We start from the raw sequence: 26,376 nt of genomic DNA, 5'->3' as shown, positions 1-26,376 counted from the left end.
ATCCTATATATATATATATATATATATATATATATATATATATATATATATATATATATATTAGAGCTGGGCGGTATACCGCAAAAATACAGATACCGTCACTGGTGTCGGTTAACCGACCTCAACCTAGCCAGGACGGTATTTGCGGTAATTTTGTATTTTTAGCTCACAGAATACCCTCTCCTGTCTCCTCAGAGCGCTCCTGCACACAAACTCGCGGCCCGGCGTGATCGCTGCACGTTATGTGCAGGGATGCCGGTATCAGAGCGGGAGGAGCAGCAGGGTCCCAGTGAGAATGCCCGGGTGCACAGCCCTCCCCCCGCACCCGTGCAGTCTGAGCGCCTGCCCTCCCCCCGTTCCGCTGTACTTGTCCCGTCCGGCGTCCTGTGTGTGCAGGAACACTGGACAGGTGCGGCGGGACGGGCCTCGGACCAGACGGTAGGGAGGGCGGGCGCTCGGATGGGACTGGTGCCGGTCCCCCCCCCATCCCCCGGCCGCGCAAACACTGCACATGTTCATGTCCTGTGTGTGCAGGAAGGGGGCCATGTCACAGCTGAAGGAGGAGCAGCACGTGGGGGGCGTCTAGCCTGTAGTCCCCTCAGTAACCGTACAGGACTGGAACATAGGAGGGATAATTGGCTGCAGCAGGCAGGATAATAATTGGCTGCTGCAGCCCATCCATTCCTCCTATGTTACAGCCCTGTACTGTTACTGAGGGAACTACAGGTCCCAGCATGCAGCTTTCTGTATAGTAATACACCCCTGCCCACCCCCCTATATAGCAATACACCCCTGGGTGTGGCTTACAAAGGGGGCGTGTCATAGTTATCGTCCAATTATCATTACCGCAGCTACATATGCGATAAACCGCAATATTAATTTAGGCCAATATCGCCCAGCCCTAATATATATATATATATATATATATATATATATATATATATATATATATATATATCTGTTTTGTATTTCGTTACTTTTTTTATTCTTTCTCCTTCTAGGAGTCCACATAATCTCTGTCAAAGATGGACATTTCTTTACTTCACCTGTACTGTACTGTGCATTGGCTGTAAATTTGATTTCTGACATTTTGGCACTGATGAATAAGGAGATCATAAGCTTTTTATCATATGTTTGAACTTTATACTTTTGTTATGCTTAAAACTAATAAAACTTTTTGATGAAGAAAAAAAACTAAGCCACCAACTTTACAAAACGATGACCGCCAATAATAACCTTGTTCTTAATAGAAGTTACAGTAAATTAAAACTTTATTTTAGAAGCATTTTTTTGGAATGAAGTCCTTTTCACTTCAGAGTGATGCTATATATAATGTATATGACAGCAGGAATGTATAGCATCGTACTGGCAGAGTAATAACATGAACACACTTCGGATAGAATTACATTCATTGAAGGTAATAACATATATAAAAGACACTTGGGGGCTGCAGCAGGCTTGTCATCTGTGAAAATCTGTGCATGCTACACTTTGGTGCAGGGAATTGACCCTGAGGATTCTTCGTTCATTTGAAATGTATTTTAGTCGCTGCTGGAGGAAGAGGAGGATGAAGATCGCTGCAGAAAAGACAGAAAGAAGTGTCAAAATTATACACGGCAGTTTGATTATAGGATAGATTACTTACAACCCACATATGGCATACAGTTATCTATTTTATTTTTATTTTTTTAAAGGTTTTAATTTTGAAATGTATAATTTGTGACAACAGTATAGTGTCACATGTCAACCATCATGTCAGAACATACATTACGCACATAAAAATGTCAACTAGCAAGTGGATGCAGTTAGCTTGTATGACAAGGATAACAAACACATGAAAGAATCACTAGACTTGTAATGAAAAAAACTTAGGGCTGTATTGGACGAGCCGACATTTCCAAATAAGCGAGCAACGATCTGCTAGATCAGCGCTCGGTTACTGAGCCTATGCACGGCTCAATAATAGTGCACTGAGGACTTTATATATATATCGTTGGTGATGTCTATGCAGCCCTTGCTTTTTACATAAAAAGTAATAGTTCATACTTACCTATTCTCCCCCGATGTCCTGAAGCCTTCTGCCCGCATTCCCTGCTCAGTACTGACACTTCTGTCCGCTTCTCTTCAGTGAAAGGCTGCTCAGCCAATCATGGACTTAGACAGGACAGAGTAACCAGTAATTGGCTAAGCAGCCTGTCACTGAAGAGACGAGACCAGAAGTGTCAGGGTGAGCAAACGGGCAAAAGGCTGCAGGACACCGGGGGAGCACAGGTAAGTATGAACTTTATTATTTTTACACAGTCATAAGCCATCGTCCGCACACCCGTACACTTAGCAATGTGCGGCCAGCGACTGATGATTTTTGAGCACGTTTAAGTGTCAATGCTTAGCCGATGATCGTCTGTTCGGTCTTTATTACACGGAGCAGATTATCGTTCCTTGTAATAGGACCTTTACACTAAAATGAGACCATCAAAAAAGGAAAAAAGCTGGGTGTGTTTGCTGCATTTTATTGCTTCCTATGGAAATCATTTTAGTGTGTCTGGGACAGTAAGGCAATTTAGCTTCACCAGGAACAGATGGAAGTTGATCAAGCTTGTATATTGCTATAGAATACATTAGTGTCACATATAAATGTCTAAGAAAACTTCTGAGTAAGAAGTGGGTCCTCTACTATCCCCACCACATTGCCAGTCAGTTTAGTCTATAAAGGGGCTGTGCGTCAAGCCCTGTTCCTCTTCAGCCCCGGATTTCTGATATGGGACCCCCGCCAGGCTCCAGGATCACTGGCATTGCACACCTCACAAGCCAATTGATGAACTGTCCGCTCAGCCAGTCAGTGACTGGGGCGGGACACCACTCCAGTCACGGATTGGAAGAGCACGCTGTCCATTAGCCGTGACATCATCACAACTTGCCTTCTGGCAGGAGTCCTAAGGCCAGTCCCACCATTCATGGCGGCCATGGGGAGAGGTAAGTTAGGACTGGTTATTACATTCCCCCCTAGCCTTACAGTTTTTAAAAATGGCTGGACCTCTCCTTTAAAAGGGTAGTTAAGCAAAAAATAAAAAATCCAAACCAACTGGAGCCAGCAAGTGCCAACAATTTATAATTTACTTCTATAAAAAAAATCTCGAGTCTTCCAGTACTTATCAGCGCTGGTGCATTCTTTCCAGTCTGACATGGTGCTCTCAGCTGCCACTTCTGTCCATGTCAGAAACTGTCCAGAGCAGTGGCAATTCCCCAGAATAATGCACCCTCACCTCCAAAACTGCAACATTCTATAGCAGGGATCAGGAGCCTTCAATTTTACAGCAGCTTAATGAAATGCTGAAAGTTCGGGTTTGGATGGACCTGAGAATGCTCAAGGTTCGCTCATCTCTACAGGACACCTATAGAGCTCTGGTGGCCTCCATGCCTCAATTGGTGGTAGAAAGGGAACCTATACAATATTAGGCAGGTGGTTTCAGTGTGATCACCGTATCCATAAGGAGCAGACAACACAGGAGAGAAGGGGTCCAGCCCCTGTGTTTAACAATCCCCATTGGTGAAATCCGATGTAAAAATCACTGCAAACAAGGGCGTCTATACAGCATGCATTACTCCCTAATATAATTTTATACAAAATGATTACAATAAAAAGTAATAAAATGAGCATCTGATGATTGCAGAATCCCTGACAGGCGCCATCTGGGTGGCTGACTTCCTGTACAGACAATTAGCAGCTTCCTAATCCCCTTCCCATCTGATCTCTCTACATGCTTCGTGCATTATTTAATATACGGTAAGACGCTGTAGAAAAAACACAGCACACTGCTCTTAATACTTCACATCACCTCATTGTATTCTCCAATGTTAACACTGCCTGAATTATTTTACTATCTAGTCTGCTTTTTGTGCCTTTCATTAGACTAGAAAAGATGTATCTAGGCTCCATCTATTCACCCTGTATTGGTTCAGGGTACTAATACTCTAAATTGTACATAAAAGTATTTTCATTGACAGTAGTATTTTAAGCAATTTCTACAGAAGGTGTGACAACTGAAGAAAGAGTAGACTGACACACCGTAGGTAAGAGTGTGAACAGGGGGGGAAAAAACCTACTTAGCACTGTGCCTGGATGTAAAGGGAACTGGTGCTCACGTAAACACCAAGGGCCTCTTCCCACTGCTGATTTAACCATCAATGTTAATTGCTGAAATCCCCTGTCAATTGGATCCCTCGAGTTCTTATTTTTTTACAGAATCTACACTGTTCTCCCACAAAATGCAAGTGTGCCGAGCTGTGAATCAAGCAATAATGCTCACTATAAGCTACTGTAGTCTATCTTTCTGCTTCTGGCTTAAGGCCCTATTACATGAAACAATTATCGGCCGTATTTGGCCGATATCAGACATTACGGCCGATGATCGTCTTGTGTAATAGAAGGCAACGATCAGCCGATATGAACGATGTCAGCTGATCGTTGCAGTCGTTTGTCTTTCAACATGTTGAAAGACAAACGACTAATACAGCAAAGATCTGCTGCCCAGACGATCTAGCGATTACCCTGGCAGCTTCCCCTGTACTCACCCACTCGCTGCTGCCGTGCATAATAGTGGTGGCAGCGAGAGGGGAATGAGGAGTAAACGAGTACAGATATCGCTTGTTTGCTCCTCTCAGTTGCCCTATGTAATAGGGGCTTTACTCCAGTCAAAGCCCTACCTCCCCTCTCCTTAGGCTTATATAAGCAGGATGTAACCTGATCCCTCAGCAAGCTGACAGTCTGTCCTGTAAAAAAAAAAAAACAGCTCATGTCCATCCGAAGACAGCAAGAAAGTGGGAAGCAGAAAAAAGCCTCATATGTGGCATTTTTCTCTGATAAGGTACAATACATATTTTGTTGTATTTGCATATACTATTGGTTTATGCAGTTTGTTGCAACAACAGTGCCTATTACATTAGTAAGTCAACTAATCTAAACATCGCAACTAAAGGGAGTTGTCAGAGTTCAGAAAACCCATTATCATACACACAGGGCATTGCGAATTGATAAAAGGCAAACTCTGTCCATTATCCTTGTCTCTTGGCTAGAGTGGGGAGCAGGCTGCAAAGGCTGTTTTTCTCTCTGGATAACCTTACTGCATTATACAGATGAATTATTGAAAAATTGATCCATTTAGCCCCTATTATACGGGGCAATCTCCAGAAGCAAGCAAGCGCAAACCTGTCAGGTCAGCACTCGCTTGCACCTCGTTCCCCACTGGCTGCCGGTGCTATTACATGCGCCAACAGCGAGTGGGTAAGTGCGGGAGAACACGAGGAGCTGCTGGAGGGCAGCCCATAGGAGATAGCAGCAGTATGCTGCCGCCGTTCCTATTCCACAAGGTGACGGCAGCAGATCGCTGCTATCCTAATCTTTGTCTTTTTACATGCCTTTTATTACATGAAGCAATTATCGTCTGTAATGGACAATAATCGCTTTGTGTAATAGGGCCTTTTAACTCTATCTCTTCTGCAAAAAACTGCATAAACCTTTGCATAAAATATATAATAAACAGTACTTAGTGTCACATATACATATCAGATACTCACCCTTTCATGCCCATGTTTGTGTGCCTTCTTCATCATCTTTCTTATTTTTTTATCCATAGGATAACCAGGCATCATAGGATTCACTGTATACCCCGGCATACCTGGTGGGTAAGGTCCAGAGTGTGGAGGGGGGTAACCAGGTTGCCCAGGATAAGTTGGGTGTCCTACAGGATATCCAGGCTGACCCGGAGGATATGCAGGTTGTTGTACATAGAAGTACATAGAAGTATTTTCATTGAGTAGAAGTATTTTAAGCAATGTCTACAGAAAGGCGTGACAACTGAACAAAGAGTGGACTGACACACCAAGAGTGTGAATGTTAATTGCTAAAATCCCTTTACAATGGGATCCCACAAATCCCTATTTTTTGAGCTGTGAATCAAGCAATAATGCTTACAATAAGCTACAGTAGTCTGTCTTTCTGCTTCTGGCTCACTCCAGTCACACCCTACTCCCCTCTCCATAGGTTTATATGGGAAGGATGTAATCTTATCCCTCAGTGAGCTGATAGTCTGTCATGAAAAAAAACAGCTCATGTCCATCCGAAGAGAGAGCGAGAAAGTGGGGAGCAGAAAAAGAGCCTCATATGTGGCTAAAAGGCATTTTTCTCTGATAAGATACATTACATATTTTGTTGTATTTGCATATACTATTGGTTTATGCAAAGTGTGTAGTAACAACAGTGCCTTAAACTGATAAGCTGCAAATGCTGTTTTCTCTCTGCATAACCTGTACTGCATGTACAGATGAATTATTGAGAAAATAGATCAAAAAAGTGTTCATACAAACTACAAAAACAGTACTTAGTGTAACATATACATATCAGATACTCACTCTTCCATGCCCATGTTTGTGTGCATGCTTGTGTGCCTTCTTCATCTTCTTTCTCATTTTTTTGTCCATAGGATAACCAGGCATCATAGGATTCACTGGATACCCCGGCATACCTGGTGGGTAAGGTCCAGAGTGTGGAGGGAGGTAACCAGGTTGCCCAGGATAAGTTGGTTGTCCTACAGGATATCCAGGCTGACCTGGAGGATATGCAGGTTGTCCTGGGGGATATACTGGTTGTCCTACTGGATAACCAGGCTGCATGGGTGGAACTGGAGGGTGTGCTGGATTTGTGTTTGGTGGATATGCTGGATTTGGTGGGTAAGCAGGGTTTCCTATGTTTGGATAAAAAGACAAAAACAAAGAAAAAAAAATTATTACTAATCAAGCAATAATAATAGCAAGTGTTAGTGCAGGGTGGTCTTCCCTGAAGCTCCCATTGGTTTCAATGGGAGCTTCAGAGCATAAACACACAGAAAAGTAGTCACATGACACTTCTTGTTTATGTAAATGGAAGCAGGGTCTTCTAAAGCAGTACTTCTCAAACTATGAGGCGCCCCCTAGTTGCTGGTGAGGCCCAGCTGAGGAGGCAGTTCTCACAAAAGTGACCACTAGCTGCACAATCCTTTCCTGGACTCCAACAATCTCTACTTTAGGAACATTATTGACTCATTTTGTACTTATTTTATATTATACAGAGATTAGGAGACAAATGGAGGGTAGACTGAGCAATAGTTTTTATATTTGCATTGACTTCTACCATAGATGGTGGTGACTCTCTAGCACCCTCTTGGTCAATCTGGTGAGGCCCAGGCATCATTTTGTCTGTTGGGTGAGGCTCCAGAAGAAAAAGTTCGAGAAGCACTGTTCTAAAGTGACACTGCATAATTGTTCCCACTTCAAAAACAACGCAGGTTTTACCTGTGTGAACATATCCTTTAAACTGTCAGCTGCATTTAAATGCCATTAAAATGGCTTTGGTAGTGTTATAGTGTGGTGATCAGCCTCCCACAATGCGATCATGGGAGGCTGATTAGTTATACTTACCAGCCCAGGCAGGGCCATATGTACTGCATTGATCTCTATTTTTCATTAAAGGGGTAGTGCGGCAGTAAAGAATTATTGACAGAATAACACACATTACAAAGTTATACAACTTTGTAATGTATGTTATGTCTGTGAATGGCCCCCTTCCCCGTGTCCCCCCACCCCCGCACGTGTCCCCGGAAGTGTTGTGCGCTATACATTATCTGTCACGTGCCGACACCCGTCTCCGATCTTCAGTCAGTGACGTCTTCTTCGGCCGGCCGGCGAACAGCTCCGACTGTCCCGAATGCCGGCCGCCCTCTGCAACGTCATACGATGCTCAGCCGCGATTGGCTGAGCATAACTGTGTTTAGCCAATCGTGGCTGAGCACAGTTGTGACGCGGCAGAGGGGGGACGGCGGCAGGGATTTGTCCGTCCGAAGATGACGTTTGGCACAAAATGGCGGACGGCCCTCGACACGGATCAGGTAATGTATAATGCACCAACACTTCCGGGTACACGGGCGGGGGTGGTGGGACACGGGGAAGGGGGAGATTCACAGACATAACATACATTACAAAGTTGTATAACTTTGTAATGTGTGTTATTCTGTGAATAATTCTTTACCGCTGCACTACCCCTTTAAATAAAATCCCATCCCATGTTAAAAGTTAAAATTACTCCCATTTTTCAATTTTTAAATAAAAGAATAAAAAATAATATTATCATAGTTGCTGCTGATTCGCCTGAGCTATTAAATTATGACATTCCTGATCTCGCATGGTAAACAGCATAAGCGCAAAGCACAAATTTGCAGATTTTTGGTCACATCACATTCAGAAAAATAGTGATTAAAGTCTCATTTACGCAAGCAGGATACAGGTAAAAAGCAATGATCATGGCGCAAAAAAATTACATAGCCCCATAAATTAAAAAAAAAAAAAGTTATAAGCAGGTGCATAGCTAGGGTTTATGGGGCCGCCGTACTTTTTTTTTTAGCTAAGTGGCATCATGAATCCTAGCTATGTCCCTACTTATAATGCAGGAAAAGAGCCTGTAAAAGGCCTCCCCCATACTCAACTGGCCCAGCGCAGTCCCTCAGCGTTCCTTCATTCTCTCAGCTCCCCAAGTGATGTGCACCAGGAAGCTGGGAGAACGAATGTCGGGGGACTTTGGCGGGCCAGGTGAGTATGGGGAAGAGGGGAAGCTCTTTTGATTGGAGGTGCAATGCTGCCTGCAACCAGAAGAGTGACTGTCACAGCAGGAAGCCAATGGTCGCAGCATTTAACTGTGAACATTCATCACAAACTATCACAGTTAAAGGGCCAGGTGCATGGGCCCTATAGCAGTGGCGTGGTCTGCCTTTATGGTAGCTTTGCCACTGGTTATAAGGATCATAATTAGAGATGAGCAAACCGGGTTCGGGTTCGAGTCCATCAAAACCCGAACAATCTGCATTTGATTAGCTGGGGCTGCTGAACTTGGATAAAGCTCTAAGGTTGTCTGGAAAACATGGATACAGCCAATGACTATATCCATGTTTTCTACATAGCCTTAGGGCTTTATCCAACTTCAGCAGCCCCTGCTAATCAAATGCCAAAAGTTCAGGTTAGGATGGACTCGAGCATGCTCGAGGTTCGCTCATCTCTAATCATAATAAATTAATTTTAAGCACATTTATTTTAGTTTAAATTAAAAGCAGTAAAATAAAATAAATTATGTAGACAGCCTATCGTTGTGCTTGTACTGACTTGAAAAACATAGCTAACATGTTAATTTCTCCATAAATTACGCTGTACAACCAAGTGTGTCATGGCAATTGGTATTGCACAAATAAGACCCCTGATATGGGTCTGTAGGTGAAAAACTGCAGGCGCTACGGCCTTTTAAACAAGAGGAGGAAAACCCAAAATGACAATAATTAAAATTGGCTTGGTCCATAAGGGGTTAAGGAATCTCCTTTCCACTTTTGTGTCTATGGATGCGTTTAATGCCTCTTTTGGATATATTGGACACAGAGCAATAATGGTGAAAGGACGCAATAGATTTTCCAATCAACAAACAGCAACGTACAACAAAAGAATAAAACCTAGTACTACTGTATAAACAATGTGAGGTCATTCTCCTGAACACACATACTGATCCACTAATCAGGAATACAATGGCAATATTATCACATGGCTGTGCTTCAGTCAAACACCTACAATTGTTTTTGAAGAAATAATATTACACAAGCATAAGGGATACACTCTACTTTATTTCTTCTTGAGTTTAACATTAGTTTTTTCTGACTAGATGAACCACAGAGTCTTGCGCTAGTTCTACGTTCAAACACATTGAACAATTAGTTAAGTAACATATCCACCAGGGGGAGCAGTCCTTTACAAAAGTCATTCATGGTAAGCATGATAAGGATACGTGTGGGTACTGCACATGGGGTCCCAGCAATTGTGGGCATCTGCAAATGACGGCTGCTAAGATAATATGGTATGAAACAAGAAATTGTGCATCATTATTGTTGCGTGGATCTGATCAAGAAAATAAAATATAACAGACTATGTGTGTGACAGTACGTATAGGGAAATACAGACAACAAGATACATACCTGGAGCATTAGGATTCCACATTGTTCTGCTTGAAGATTCTTTCTAGACAGAAACTAAAAAAAAAAAAAAAAAAACCTTTTTCAAATTAGCGGAAATACATTGGGGAGTAGATTTCATATTGAAAATAAGCAATGCTTTAAGCCTAGTGGTGAGAATGAAAAGGAATATTTTATCATATAGATGGTAAAATGAAAAATTAGACAACTGAAAATCCTTAAAAAGAATGTTTAACATAAAATTTGATTTAAACAATAGGTCATTTTCTGATGTCACATTCCCTCTAAGGGGTTAAATTGGCATATAAACTGTGATATGGTAACAAAGACAACTGGTCACACAAGCAAATGAAAAGTAACCAGAAATGTAGCAATTCTCAGGGTTATGCCTGACTATACAAATGTGACTAGAGTACAAAGAGCAAATACAGAAATATTACAGCTCATCATGTGACTGAAAAGACGGGAGGCTAGATAAACAGATAGGCGTGCCCTTGTTACTTGTCACACTATTGTCTTTATTTAGTTCAGTGGTTAGCCCTGTTGTCTTGCAGCAATAGTGTCCTGATCATGGGCAATATCTGCATGGAGGTTGAATGATCTCCCCATGTCTGCATACGTGTCTGGCCTGGCCTACCCCCAGTGCTCCGGGGTGGGACAGTGCATGAGGAAAAGACCAAAGGCAAGCGCAGGAAAAGGGCGGCAACTATTGAAATTTTTATTTTTTAAAGAAACGACTGCGCCACCGGCATCCCCACGCTGGCACTGATCAATTAAGGTAAAAAAAATAGCAGGAATAGCTCAATGCACCCCCCACCATTTTTATTATTGTTTGATTGACAGATGGAAGCTGAGCCCCAAGCCAGGGAGTTAAGGGCACAGCCAGGCACTTCTCCTATAGACTTATAATAGAGCTTTTCTTGTGTGGAAAGATGATCACAGGGATGCAGATAGAGAAGCACTCAGCTATGTGCTTCTTCTGACTAAATCTAGAGACCAGTGAGTGTCCGATCACTCAATTTTTGTCATGTCTCTGCGATGTATCTACATTTTTTTTATATAATAACACAGGGCAATTTGAGAATAAGAACTTTTCAGATCACTTACAGCATGCAGAGAGGGTATGGTTGTTCAGAAATCATACGCAAATGATGGAAGACTGCAGAGCATATTCATCATACTATAAAAAGGCTTTATTAGCTAGAACTGGAAAATCCTATTTAACATTACCTACACCCCACCCTACACCATTTTCTTTGTTCCATTCCCAGGGAATCAAACTCTGTATAGAAAGGAGAAGGTAATGCAAGGTAAACTCTGTAGAGAAAGGAGAAGGTTGTCTATGGTGCGGACAACCCCATACTAGGTATAACCTACAAGACCAGCCATTTTACAGCTCTGACACAATTCGCCTCCTTTCAGAGTCATTGAAGTTATTATGCTTGCCCATTTTTCTGCTTTCAGCCAATCTAGTGTAATAACTGGTCACTTGCTGCCCTAAATATCCCACCACTGGATGTTTGCCATTGTAACAAGACCACCAATGTTATCTACTTCTTAAAGCGACTCTGTACCCACAATCTGTCCCCCCCAAACTGCTTGTACCTTCGGATAGTGGCTTTTAATCCACGATCTGTCCTGGGGTCCATTTGGCAGGTGATGCAGTTATTGTCCTGAAAAACAACTTTTAAACTTGCAGCCCTGTGTCAAACTGGCGTGGCCTAGTGTCTGTGCATTAGGCTGGCACAACCTCTCCGTCCCTTCTCCCCACCCTCTTCATCATTAGGAATGCTCCAGCCAGGTATTCTCCTATTCCTTACTTGTCTGAACACTGCACAGGTGCCTTAACGATCCAGCCCAGCTTACACAGGTGATGAATAGGAGAAAATCTGCCTGGAGCATTCCTAATGATGAAGAGGTGGGGGGGAGAAGGGATGGAGAGGGTGTGCCAGCCTAATGCACAAACACTCTAGGCCACGCCAGTTTGACACAGGGCTGCAAGTTTAAAAGTTGTTTTTCAGGACAATAACTGCATCACCTGCCGAACGGAACCAAGGACAGATCTAAAAGCAGCTATCTGAAGGTACAAGCGGTTTGGGGGGGGACAGATTATAGGTACAGAGTCGTTTTAAGGTTCTTAAACCTTACCTTATACTAAAGTTTACCTAACCCACCACTTCCAGCAGATTTGGGCAATTTTATAAAGCGTATGGTGGCCTCCTTACTCTCCACCAATAGAGGATGTCAGGAAAGAGAAAGGTCAGCATGCTGGATTTTTTTCAGTTGACCCTATGATTCTGGGAGGGATAAGCCTCCACCATAGTAATTTGGCTGCAGCCTACCGAACTCTTCTCATTGAAGAACACATTGTAAAAAGCAATTCTCGTCATTGACATTGTCTGACATTGCAGCTCACTCCTATTCAAGTAAATTGGGGTTCCGCTGCAATACCACAGGCAGCCCACAGACATGAGTGGTGCTGTTTATGGAAAAAGAAAAACAGGATAGCAAAGCTTTTCCATATTTTGGAGAATCTTGTGAAGAGAGCCGTACATAGTGTGGATGAGGATGGCACAGGGCCAACACCATCTAGACTGTCCTCTGGCGGAATATGTTTTGCATAATGTATTAAATAAACTGCAAGCAATATGTACGACCTGCACCTGCCTTTAGAGGACAAGAGGAGGAGGGGTACGGCGCTGGCAAAGACAAAGAATGGTGCATGGTGACTGTTTACTCTATTAATATACCTCAGCGTCAACGGTCTTACAGTGTAATAAGTCAATCTCTAGACACAGAAGAGACAGTGACATAACATAGGTAACTGGTCGGGTAACGTATCACAGTGCATGTACATTACATGGCAGGGAGTGGGCACTATTTACAGGAGAAGTGCTCTATGGACTTAGTAACAGACATTCCTACTGAATAATGACAGCCCCACCCCCCAGAACAAACAACGAGGTGGGGCCCTCACACAGCACTAGGACCGGGCCCCTGTGACAACTGTGTCTCTATGAGGCCTCAAAGATCTTCAAGTCAACTGTGGCTCTACAGACTTGGATAGGATATGGATGTGTTTTTCCCAATATATACTTAAAGGGGTTGTTCACGAAAAAAAATCCTTTCTTTCAAATCAACTAGTCCCAGCATGTGCCAAAAATGTGTAATCTACTCGTGACGCACACACACCTATGCCCGTGATTGGTTGTATTTTGTTTTTAACATATGTTATGTGATGTGCTCATTAGACCATGATTAAGCGCGCATGCGCGCGAAACGCATAGGTCCTCTGTTCCATACCTCTCATGAGCGGCTTTTTATCCTATTTTTTGATATGAAATAAAGATTTTGCTTATTTTTAAACGGAGTGCTGGGACCATCACTTTTGTTACTTTCCCTACGAATTGGCTGCTAGCCGAAGCCGGACCCGTGCACCCTCTCTCAACGCATCAGGATCCAAACGAACCCCCACACGAGGTGAGCTGACCACCATTTTCTCCCGTAATCTACTACAGCTGCTGTATGTCCTGCAGGAAGTGATATTCTTTCCAGTCTGACACAGTGCTCCCTTCTGATAAATCTGTGTCAGAAACTCTCCAGAGCAGTGGCAAATCTCCATAGAAAACCTCTACTGCCTTCCAGGCTGGAAAGACTACCCCTTCCTTGAAGACATACAGCAGCTGATAAGTACTGGAAGACTTAAGATTGTTTAACACAAGTAAATAACACTTCTCTGGCACTTCATGGCATCAGTTGATTGAAAAGAAAAACTAAAGCAAAAAAAATTGTCAGGAATAAAAACTAACATACCAGATAGATAAAACAGAGTCAGTGCCAAGTAAACTTTGGTATCAACCATGAGTGTTACTAGAGCTGTATCCACTCCTATTGGACACCAACCGAGGACCTACTGAGGGCACCAATCAGGTGTCCGAACCCAGTACCCTACACCTGTTGCAAATACCCTTCCAAAGCAGCGCCGTCAGTCTGTTTTGACACAGAATTTTCCAAATAATAAAAGTCACACTTAGTAAGTGGGCATAACCAACACGTTTCAGGTATACCATGGTTAAGGGTTAAAGGGGTAATCCAGCAAAAAGCTTTTTCCCAGTAATTGAAACACAATACAAAGTTATATAACTTAGTAATATGCTTCAATCACCTATCTGCCCCCCTTCCCTATCTTTTCCCCCCTCAATCTTCCACCAGGAAGTGAAGTAAACTCATTCTTACCTAATGACTGTTGACCCCAGGCTTTTCTGTGGCAGCCATTTTGTGACAATGACATCATCAAGAGTGAGGCGGGTCTAAGCCCTGTAATTCCAGCCTCCCTTTGTCAGATGACTCAGGTTGCTCAGCTCTGATTAGCTGAGCAAGATGTAAGCCATCTAACAGTTTTACAGAGTTAGACATCACAGGAGACAAAGTGCATCATGGGAAAGCCCAAACCAGGAAGTAAAGAAAAAATGAAGACACCAACTGGAGCTTCAGGGACCTGCAACCAGCGGGAAATTCAAACGGAGACAGATTCAGGAGGGATGGTAAGTGGGAAAACTATGTTTATGATTGATTTTTTTTTATCAGCGCCGGGGTACCCCTTTAAGTGTACCCAAAACGCATTGGTTGTGACATATGGATGGTGTTTTGTGGATTGGAGAACACCTTGTTGCTGAACCTACTTCTTGATTCAATTTAATAATGGGAGTGAATATCTGGTGATAAATGTTTTACCCCAAGTGAAAGTTCATTATCCGCCCCATCCTTCCTACACAACATTGCACATAACGCACACTGGTTTGTGCTGTTATCTCCTTGATGACCATAATACTAAACTATATATCGTCACCTGTCTGCTGAGCAAAGTAGTTTTTTTGCCCTGTACGGTCACTATAAACATAGGGTGGAGTTGCTATGACGTGTACGGTCACTATAAGCATAGGGTGGGGCTCCTATGATGTCGGATGAGTCATTGATTATACAAGTGTCAGTCTGGAACATACAACCTTAACCCCTTAAGGTCAAAGCCAATTTTCGTTTTTGCGCTTTTGCTTAGTCCATTTTAAGTTTAAAAGTCAACAGCGCTTGCATTTTTTTCACCTAGAGACTTATATGAGCGCTTATTTTTTGCGAAACCAATTGTACTTTGTAATGACAGGCATTATTTTTCCATAACATATGCTGCGAAACCGGAAAAAAATCATTTGCGCTGTCAAATTGAAAAAAAAACTAATTTGTTTTGATTTCGGGGAGTTTTGCATTTACGCCGTTCGTCCCATGGTAAAACTGACTTGTTATGCATGTTCCTCAAGTCGTTACGATTAAAACGATATATAACATGTATAACTTATATTGTATCGGATGGCCTGTAAAAAATTCAAACCATTGTTAACAAATATACATTCCTTAAAATCGCTCCATTCCCAGGCTTATAGCACTTTTATCCTTTGGTCTATGGGGCTGTGTGAGGTGTCAGTTTTTGCGCCATGATGTGTTCTTTCTATCGGTACCTTGATTGCGCATATACGACTTTTTGATCACTTTTTATTACATTTTTTCTGGATTTGATGCGACCAAAAATGCACAATTTTGCACTTTTGAATTTTTTTGCGCTGACGCCGTTTACCGTGCGAGATCAGGAATGTGATTAATTAATAGTTCGGGCGATTACGTGTGCGGCAATACCAAATATGTTTATTTATTTATTTATTTATATTTATAAAATGGGAAAAGGGGGGTGATTTGGACTTTTATTAGGGGAGGGGATTTTTTATTAATGAAAACACTTTTTTACTTTTTTTTTTACATGGACTAGAAGCCCCCCTGGGGGGGCTTGTATATACATAGCACTGATCTCTCATAGAGATCAATGCTGTGTATATACACAGCAAAGATCCATCAGATCGGTCATAGATTACTATGGCCTGCTGCAGGCCATAGCAATCTATTGCCGAGCCGGGATCAGCGTCATTCCGACGCTGAGGCCCGGCACGGGCAGAAGAACGGATCTCCCCCCCGCGATCGCATCGTGGTGGGGAGATCCGACCCACTAGACACCAGGGATAGTGTGCATAAAGCACTTCAATGCAGCTGTCAGGTTTGACAGCTGCATTGAAGTGCTTAATTACCCGGCGCGGCAACGGGACCTGCGCCCCGCGGCAACGGGAACACCCCCCGCGGCACCATGACGTATCAGATACGTCATGGGTCGCTAAGGGGTTAAGGTCCTATTCCACCAACAAATCTGACAACAGATTATATGCCAAAGATTTGAAGCCAAACCCAGGAGTGGATTTGAAAAGAGGAGAAATCCAGTCTTTCCTACATGACCTGTTCTCTGATTATAGTCTGTTCCTGGCTTTGGCTTCAAATCTTTGGCAGATAATCTGTCGTCAGATCTGTTGGTGGAATAGACCTAAAAGGGAAAATAAATGATCTTAAAGAGATGGTATGAAAAAAATTCAACAAAAAAATCCAGTTTTTTTTTCCATACATGTGGAGAAGCCTGAGCGCCCATCATATAACCAGGGAAGATTTTTAGCAACTAGAAATAAACCACAAAGGCTCCTAGTGAATTAAAGCAGGCGGAGGGCCTCAAAGGTCCAATAAATTGAGAATAAAGTATATTGATAAATGTATAACTTTTGATTTGACAATAAAATGACTTCCGTCAGCCTTCACATCCAGAGAAAAGGCCGTCTCAGTGTATTAATATCCATGAAAGGAATTCCGGAATAAAACATGCTGCGCTCTTCCCACAACTTCCATAAAAGTGAAATGAAGGATCCCAAGCACATCTCCATTCATTCTCTGACTGAGTGATGGAATGATGGGGTTAGCGGACCCCTGGTCTGGAGATAGAAGCCGGTCCTAGAACGCTATCACTCATTATGAGCAGGTTATTACAGTCAATGAGAAAACTTAGTGTAAAGTGAGGCCCAACGCGACCCAAGGGGAAATGCTGCTGCATTTCAGCCATTTCTGGGGGCTATGATGCTGGATAGGAGGACAGTATATAGATGGGAGGACTATGATGCTGGATAGGAGGACAGTATATAGCTGGGAGGAGTATGATGCTGGATAGGAGGACAGTATATAGCTGGGAGGAGTATGATGCTGGATAGGAGGACAGTATATAGCTGGGAGGACTATGATGCTGGAAACGAGGACAGTATATAGCTGGGAGGACTATGATGCTGGATAGGACAGTATATAGCTGGGAGGACTATTATGCTGGATAGGAGAACAGTATATAGATGGGAGGACTATGATGCTGGACAGGAGGACAGTATATAGATGGGAGGACTATGATGCTGGATAGGAGGACAGTATATAGCTGGGAGGACTATGATGCTGGATAGGAGGACAGTATATAGATGGGAGGACTATGATGCTGGATAGGACAGTATATAAATGGGAGGACTATGATGCTGGATAGGAGGACAGTATATAGCTGGGAAGACTATGATGCTGGATAGGAGGACAGTATATAGCTGGGAGGACTATGATGCTGGATCGGAGGACAGTATATAGATGGGAGGAGTATGATGCTGGAAAGGAGGACAGTATATAGCTGGGAGGACTATGATGCTGGATCGGAGGACAGTATATAGATGGGAGGAGTATGATGCTGGAAAGGAGGACAGTATATAGCTGGGAGGGCTATGATGCTGGATAGGAGGACAGTATATAGCTGGGAGGACTATGATGCTGGATAGGAGGACAGTATATAGATGGGAGGACTATGATGCTGGATAGGACAGTATATAAATGGGAGGACTATGATGCTGGATAGGAGGACAGTATATAGATGGGAGGACTATGATGCTGGATAGGAGGACAGTATATAGCTGGGAGGACTATGATGCTGGATAGGAGGACAGTATATAGATGGGAGGACTATGATGCTGGATAGGACAGTATATAAATGGGAGGACTATGATGCTGGATAGGAGGACAGTATATAGCTGGGAAGACTATGATGCTGGATAGGAGGACAGTATATAGCTGGGAGGACTATGATGCTGGATCGGAGGACAGTATATAGATGGGAGGAGTATGATGCTGGAAAGGAGGACAGTATATAGCTGGGAGGACTATGATGCTGGATCGGAGGACAGTATATAGATGGGAGGAGTATGATGCTGGAAAGGAGGACAGTATATAGCTGGGAGGGCTATGATGCTGGATAGGAGGACAGTATATAGATGGGAGGACTATGATGCTGGATAGGAGGACAGTATATAGATGGGAGGACTATGATGCTGGATAGGAGGACAGTATATAGCTGGGAGGACTATAAAGCTGGAAAGGAGGACAGTATATAGCTGAGAGGACTATGATGCTGGATAGGAGGACAGTATATAGCTGGGAGGAGTATGATGCTGGATAGGAGGACAGTATATAAATGGGAGGAGTATGATGCTGGAAAGGAGGACAGTATATAGCTGAGAGGACTATGATGCTGGAAAGGAGGACAGTATATAGCTGGGAGGACTATGATGCTGGATAGGAGGACAGTATATAGCTGGGAGGACTATGATGCTGGATAGGAGGACAGTATATAGATGGGAGGACTATGATGCTGGATAGGAGGACAGTATATAGATGGGAGGACTATGATGCTGGATAGGAGGACAGTATATAAATGGGAGGACTATGATGCTGGATAGGAGGACAGTATATAAATGGGAGGACTATGATGCTGGATAGGAGGACAGTATATAGCTGGAAGGACTATGATGCTGGATAGGAGGACAGTATATAGCTGGGAGGACTATGATGCTGGATAGGAGGACAGTATATAGATGGGAGGACTATGATGCTGGATAGGAGGACAGTATATAGCTGGGAGGACTATGATGCTGGATAGGAGGACAGTATATAGCTGGGAGGACTATGATGCTGGATCGGAGGACAGTATATAGATGGGAGGAGTATGATGCTGGAAAGGAGGACAGTATATAGCTGGGAGGACTATGATGCTGGATCGGAGGACAGTATATAGATGGGAGGAGTATGATGCTGGAAAGGAGGACAGTATATAGCTGGGAGGGCTATGATGCTGGATAGGAGGACAGTATATAGATGGGAGGACTATGATGCTGGATAGGAGGACAGTATATAGATGGGAGGACTATGATGCTGGATAGGAGGACAGTATATAGCTGGGAGGACTATAAAGCTGGAAAGGAGGACAGTATATAGCTGAGAGGACTATGATGCTGGATAGGAGGACAGTATATAGCTGGGAGGAGTATGATGCTGGATAGGAGGACAGTATATAAATGGGAGGAGTATGATGCTGGAAAGGAGGACAGTATATAGCTGAGAGGACTATGATGCTGGAAAGGAGGACAGTATATAGCTGGGAGGACTATGATGCTGGATAGGAGGACAGTATATAGCTGGGAGGACTATGATGCTGGATAGGAGGACAGTATATAGATGGGAGGACTATGATGCTGGATAGGAGGACAGTATATAGATGGGAGGACTATGATGCTGGATAGGAGGACAGTATATAAATGGGAGGACTATGATGCTGGATAGGAGGACAGTATATAAATGGGAGGACTATGATGCTGCATAGGAGGACAGTATATAGCTGGGAGGACTATGATGCTGGATAGGAGGACAGTATATAGCTGGAAGGACTATGATGCTGGATAGGAGGACAGTATATAGCTGGGAGGACTATGATGCTGGATAGGAGGACAGTATATAGATGGGAGGACTATGATGCTGGATAGGAGGACAGTATATAGCTGGGAGGACTATGATGCTGGATAGGAGGACAGTATATAGCTGGGAGGACTATGATGCTGGATAGGAGGACAGTATATAGATGGGAGGACTATGATGCTGGATAGGAGGACAGTATATAGATGGGAGGACTATGATGCTGGATAGGAGGACAGTATATAGCTGGGAGGACTATGATGCTGGAAAGGAGGACAGTATATAGCTGGGAGGACTATGATGCTGGATAGGAGGACAGTATATAGCTGGGAGGACTATGATGCTGGAAAGGAGGACAGTATATAGCTGGGAGGACTATGATGCTGGATAGGAGGACAGTATATAGCTGGGAGGAGTATGATGCTGGATAGGAGGACAGTATATAGCTGGGAGGACTATGATGCTGGATAGGACAGTATATAAATGGGAGGACTATGATGCTGGATAGGAGGACAGTATATAGCTGGGAAGACTATGATGCTGGATAGGAGGACAGTATATAGATGGGAGGACTATGATGCTGGATAGGACAGTATATAAATGGGAGGACTATGATGCTGGATAGGAGGACAGTATATAGCTGGGAAGACTATGATGCTGGATAGGAGGACAGTATATAGCTGGGAGGACTATGATGCTGGAAAGGAGGACAGTATATAGCTGGGAGGACTATGATGCTGGATCGGAGGACAGTATATAGATGGGAGGAGTATGATGCTGGAAAGGAGGACAGTATATAGCTGGGAGGACTATGATGCTGGATCGGAGGACAGTATATAGATGGGAGGAGTATGATGCTGGAAAGGAGGACAGTATATAGCTGGGAGGGCTATGATGCTGGATAGGAGGACAGTATATAGATGGGAGGACTATGATGCTGGATAGGAGGACAATATATAGCTGGGAGGACTATGATGCTGGATAGGAGGACAGTATATAGCTGGGAGGACTATGATGCTGGATAGGAGGGCAGTATATAGCTGGGAGGAGTATGATGCTGGAAAGGAGGACAGTATATAGCTGGGAGGGCTATGATGCTGGATAGGAGGACAGTATATAGCTGGGAGGAGTATGATGCTGGATAGGACAGTATATAGGTGGGAGGACTATGATGCTGGATAGGACAGTATATAGGTGGGAGGACTATGATGCTGGATAGGAGGACAGTATATAGCTGGGAGGACTATGATGCTGGATAGGAGGACAGTATATAGCTGGGAGGACTATGATGCTGGATAGGAGGACAGTATATAGATGGGAGGACTATGATGCTGGATAGGAGGACAGTATATAGATGGGAGGACTATGATGCTGGATAGGAGGACAGTATATAGATGGGAGGACTATGATGCTGGATAGGAGGACAGTATATAAATGGGAGGACTATGATGCTGGATAGGAGGACAGTATATAAATGGGAGGACTATGATGCTGCATAGGAGGACAGTATATAGCTGGGAGGACTATGATGCTGGATAGGAGGACAGTATATAGCTGGAAGGACTATGATGCTGGATAGGAGGACAGTATATAGCTGGGAGGACTATGATGCTGGATAGGAGGACAGTATATAGATGGGAGGACTATGATGCTGGATAGGAGGACAGTATATAGCTGGGAGGACTATGATGCTGGATAGGAGGACAGTATATAGCTGGGAGGACTATGATGCTGGATAGGAGGACAGTATATAGATGGGAGGACTATGATGCTGGATAGGAGGACAGTATATAGATGGGAGGACTATGATGCTGGATAGGAGGACAGTATATAGCTGGGAGGACTATGATGCTGGAAAGGAGGACAGTATATAGCTGGGAGGACTATGATGCTGGATAGGAGGACAGTATATAGCTGGGAGGACTATGATGCTGGAAAGGAGGACAGTATATAGCTGGGAGGACTATGATGCTGGATAGGAGGACAGTATATAGCTGGGAGGAGTATGATGCTGGATAGGAGGACAGTATATAGCTGGGAGGACTATGATGCTGGATAGGACAGTATATAAATGGGAGGACTATGATGCTGGATAGGAGGACAGTATATAGCTGGGAGGACTATGATGCTGGATAGGAGGACAGTATATAGATGGGAGGACTATGATGCTGGATAGGACAGTATATAAATGGGAGGACTATGATGCTGGATAGGAGGACAGTATATAGCTGGGAAGACTATGATGCTGGATAGGAGGACAGTATATAGCTGGGAGGACTATGATGCTGGAAAGGAGGACAGTATATAGCTGGGAGGACTATGATGCTGGATCGGAGGACAGTATATAGATGGGAGGAGTATGATGCTGGAAAGGAGGACAGTATATAGCTGGGAGGACTATGATGCTGGATAGGAGGACAGTATATAGATGGGAGGAGTATGATGCTGGAAAGGAGGACAGTATATAGCTGGGAGGGCTATGATGCTGGATAGGAGGACAGTATATAGATGGAGGACTATGATGCTGGATAGGAGGACAATATATAGCTGGGAGGACTATGATGCTGGATAGGAGGACAGTATATAGCTGGGAGGACTATGATGCTGGATAGGAGGGCAGTATATAGCTGGAGTAGTATGATGCTGGAAAGGAGGACAGTATATAGCTGGGAGGGCTATGATGCTGGATAGGAGGACAGTATATAGCTGGGAGGAGTATGATGCTGGATAGGACAGTATATAGGTGGGAGGACTATGATGCTGGATAGGACAGTATATAGGTGGGAGGACTATGATGCTGGATAGGAGGACAGTATATAGCTGGGAGGACTATGATGCTGGATAGGAGGACAGTATATAGCTGGGAGGACTATGATGCTGGATAGGAGGACAGTATATAGATGGGAGGACTATGATGCTGGATAGGAGGACAGTATATAGATGGGAGGACTATGATGCTGGATAGGAGGACAGTATATAGCTGGGAGGACTATGATGCTGGATAGGAGGGCAGTATATAGCTGGGAGGAGTATGATGCTGGATAGGAGGACAGTATATAGCTGGGAGGACTATGATGCTGGATAGGAGGGCAGTATATAGCTGGGAGGAGTATGATGCTGGATAGGAGGACAGTATATAGCTGGGAAGACTATGATGCTGGATAGGAGGACAGTATATAGATGGGAGGACTATGATGCTGGATAGGACAGTATATAAATGGGAGGACTATGATGCTGGATAGGAGGACAGTATATAGCTGGGAAGACTATGATGCTGGATAGGAGGACAGTATATAGCTGGGAGGACTATGATGCTGGAAAGGAGGACAGTATATAGCTGGGAGGACTATGATGCTGGATCGGAGGACAGTATATAGATGGGAGGAGTATGATGCTGGAAAGGAGGACAGTATATAGCTGGGAGGACTATGATGCTGGATCGGAGGACAGTATATAGATGGGAGGAGTATGATGCTGGAAAGGAGGACAGTATATAGCTGGGAGGGCTATGATGCTGGATAGGAGGACAGTATATAGATGGGAGGACTATGATGCTGGATAGGAGGACAATATATAGCTGGGAGGACTATGATGCTGGATAGGAGGACAGTATATAGCTGGGAGGACTATGATGCTGGATAGGAGGGCAGTATATAGCTGGGAGGAGTATGATGCTGGATAGGAGGACAGTATATAGCTGGGAGGAGTATGATGCTGGATAGGACAGTATATAGGTGGGAGGACTATGATGCTGGATAGGAGGACAGTATATAGCTGAGAGGACTATGATGCTGGATAGGAGGACAGTATATAGATGGGAGGACTATGATGCTGGATAGGAGGACAGTATATAGCTGGGAGGACTATGATGCTGGATAGGAGGACAGTATATAGCTGGGAGGACTATGATGCTGGATAGGAGGACAGTATATAGATGGGAGGACTATGATGCTGGATAGGAGGACAGTATATAGATGGGAGGACTATGATGCTGGATAGGAGGACAGTATATAGCTGGGAGGACTATGATGCTGGATAGGAGGGCAGTATATAGCTGGGAGGAGTATGATGCTGGATAGGAGGACAGTATATAGCTGGGAGGACTATGATGCTGGATAGGAGGGCAGTATATAGCTGGGAGGAGTATGATGCTGGATAGGAGGACAGTATATAGCTGGGAGGACTATGATGCTGGATAGGAGGACAGTATATAGATGGGAGGACTACATACATTATACGGGCACAGTATTGTCTATGCAGGGTACAGGGCAGTACATTATACGGGCACAGTATTCTCTATGCAGGGTACAGGGCAGTACATTATACGGGCACAGTATTGTCTATGCAGGATACAGGGCAGTACATTATACGGGCACAGTATTCTCTATGCAGGGTACAGGGCAGTACATTATACGGGCACAGTATTCTCTATGCAGGGTACAGGGCAGTACATTATACGGGCACAGTATTGTCTATGCAGGGTACAGGGCAGTACATTATACGGGCACAGTATTCTCTATGCAGGGTACAGGGCAGTACATTATACGGGCACAGTATTGTCTATGCAGGGTACAGGGCAGTACATTATACGGGCACAGTATTCTCTATGCAGGGTACAGGGCAGTACATTATACGGGCACAGTATTCTCTATGCAGGGTACAGGGCAGTACATTATACGGGCACAGTATTGTCTATGCAGGGTACAGGGCAGTACATTATACGGGCACAGTATTGTCTATGCAGGGTACAGGGCAGTACATTATACGGGCACAGTATTCTCTATGCAGGGTACAGGGGAGTACATTATACGGGCACAGTATTGTCTATGCAGGGTACAGGGCATCTCTCACCTGTCACTCGGAATCCTTCTCCTGCTACCGCTGAATTCTACTTCCGGGAGACTTTGGACTATTTTTCACTTGTGGCTCCGCCCATCCATCAGCTTTTTCTCTGATTGGCTGCTACCTCGTTTCTCCCTGATAAGCCCCGCCCACACGCCCCGGGACACACCCAGGTTATCTGTACTGCAGTGTGCTGCTGGTTAACCCCTTGGCTCCCTGGCTGGGGTCATATTTGTTCTGCTATGTGGAGCTTCCTCATGGGTCAGATGACACAGCAGAGCTGTAAGGGTATGACACGGCAGGGCAGCTCAGTTATCTTGTGTATTTAGCTACTTAGTAAATATCCATGTAAATAGCTTTTCTTTTCTGGGCAGTTTATATTTGTTGTTTTAATGTGTCTATGCGATTGTTACATATTGTTACAAGGGGTTATCCAGGGCTACAAAAACATGGCAACTTTTGCCCCGCTCTTGTCTCCAGATTAAGTGGGGTTTGAAACTCAGTCCCATTGAAGTTAATGGACCTTAAAGGGGAACTCCGGATAACAAAAACTTGTTTTCTAGTAAAAGTACAGTAAAGGTTATATAGATGTGTCTATACAATGTATTACTGTATCTGTGCACAGGGCCGGCCTTAGGGTAAATGGCGCCCTGTGCAAAACCTCTTTTTGCCCCCCCCCCCACACACACTTAAGGTAACATAAAGCTCCTTCAGCCTCCCATGCCTCCAGACAACACCCATCACCCCACACACCCCCATACACACAACTACCCCCCAGCCATTCACACAACTACCATCCCCACCCCACCCCCCCAAACAATTAACACCCCAGCCCCCACCCAACTACAGCTCCCCAAACAACTAACACCCCCAGCCCTCCCCCACACATCTATCACTCCCACACAACCATCACCCCTGCCAGGGGTGTAACTAGAAATGTCTGGGCCCCATAGCAAACTTTTTAACGGGGCCCTCCTCTCGGCTACTAGGGAAGAAATGGATGCATGGTTTCAGCCACATGCATTGTCAGAATCTTTTTTTCTACATGGTTTTTAACTGCTTAAAATATAAACAAGGTTGCATATTAAATTCTGCATATCAGCCCTGAACAATACCACCAATACTGTGGCTGGATAACACCAACGTAGCAGACCTGAACTATACCGTCATACTATGACTGGATAACACTGCCATACCAGACCTGATACCAACATACTGTGACTGGATAACACCGCCATACCAGACCTGATACCAACATACTGTGACTGGATAACACCGTCCTACCGGACCTGAATAATACCGCCATACCAAGACTGAATAACACCGCCATACCAGACCTGCTTGCATACCTACCAGTCTGCTACTGCATGTACTAATAATATATATATATATATATATATATATATATATATATATATACACACACACACACACACATACAGCCTGCTACTGCATGTACTATCTATCTATCTATCTATCTATTTATCTATCCAGTCTGGCACTGCATATATATATATAGAGAGAGAGAGAGAGAGAGAGAGAGCAGCAGACAGACCACATTGGGAGTTGTAGTCCTATAATGTCAAAGCTCCTGTACAAATAAAAAAAAACACACACTTCTGCTTCTTTGTAAGCTAGCAGCCAGCATATCCCCCTCCCCCACACTATCAGTGCTAGTGTGTACTTACAGGAGGAAGGAGCTGTCACTATCTCTCTGCAGGTCCCCGGGAGAGGGCTAGGGGGTCAGAGGTCATCCAACCTGGCAGGATGCTCCTCCGTACAGACAGCTGACAGGCCAGACAACAGAGCGGCCTCTAGC

General features: G+C 44.0%; 1 protein-coding gene across 1 annotated transcript; it reads right to left on the bottom strand.

Moving 5' to 3' along the window:
- Nucleotides 1-1,253: 1,253 nt before the first annotated feature.
- Nucleotides 1,254-24,622, bottom strand: PRR13 (proline rich 13). The gene is made up of 4 exons (XM_069970208.1): nucleotides 24,567-24,622; nucleotides 10,038-10,091; nucleotides 6,409-6,740; nucleotides 1,254-1,577 (listed from the first exon to the last, which is right to left on the bottom strand). Exons 2-4 carry the CDS (start codon nucleotides 10,057-10,059, stop codon nucleotides 1,542-1,544), a joined length of 390 nt encoding a protein of 129 aa, XP_069826309.1. The 5' UTR covers nucleotides 10,060-10,091; nucleotides 24,567-24,622; the 3' UTR covers nucleotides 1,254-1,541.
- Between the last annotated feature and the right edge of the window lie 1,754 nt (nucleotides 24,623-26,376).

The sequence above is a fragment of the Dendropsophus ebraccatus genome, chromosome 5 (genome assembly GCF_027789765.1).
Source record: "Dendropsophus ebraccatus isolate aDenEbr1 chromosome 5, aDenEbr1.pat, whole genome shotgun sequence".
NCBI classification, from domain to species: domain Eukaryota; kingdom Metazoa; phylum Chordata; class Amphibia; order Anura; family Hylidae; genus Dendropsophus; species Dendropsophus ebraccatus.
This window is presented reverse-complemented; position numbering and strand designations above follow the sequence as displayed.

What these genes read in the sequence shown, in the direction of transcription:
- PRR13 (XM_069970208.1), bottom strand. Translation starts at nt 10,059, where the DNA reads ATGTGGAATCCTAATGCTCCAG. An exon ending in GTGGAATCCTAATGCTCCAG is followed by an intron (nt 6,741 to 10,037) that starts GTATGTATCTTG and finishes ATCCAAACATAG; the next exon opens with GAAACCCTGCTTACCCACCA. An exon ending in ACAAACATGGGCATGGAAGA is followed by an intron (nt 1,578 to 6,408) that starts GTGAGTATCTGA and finishes TCTTTTCTGCAG; the next exon opens with CGATCTTCATCCTCCTCTTC.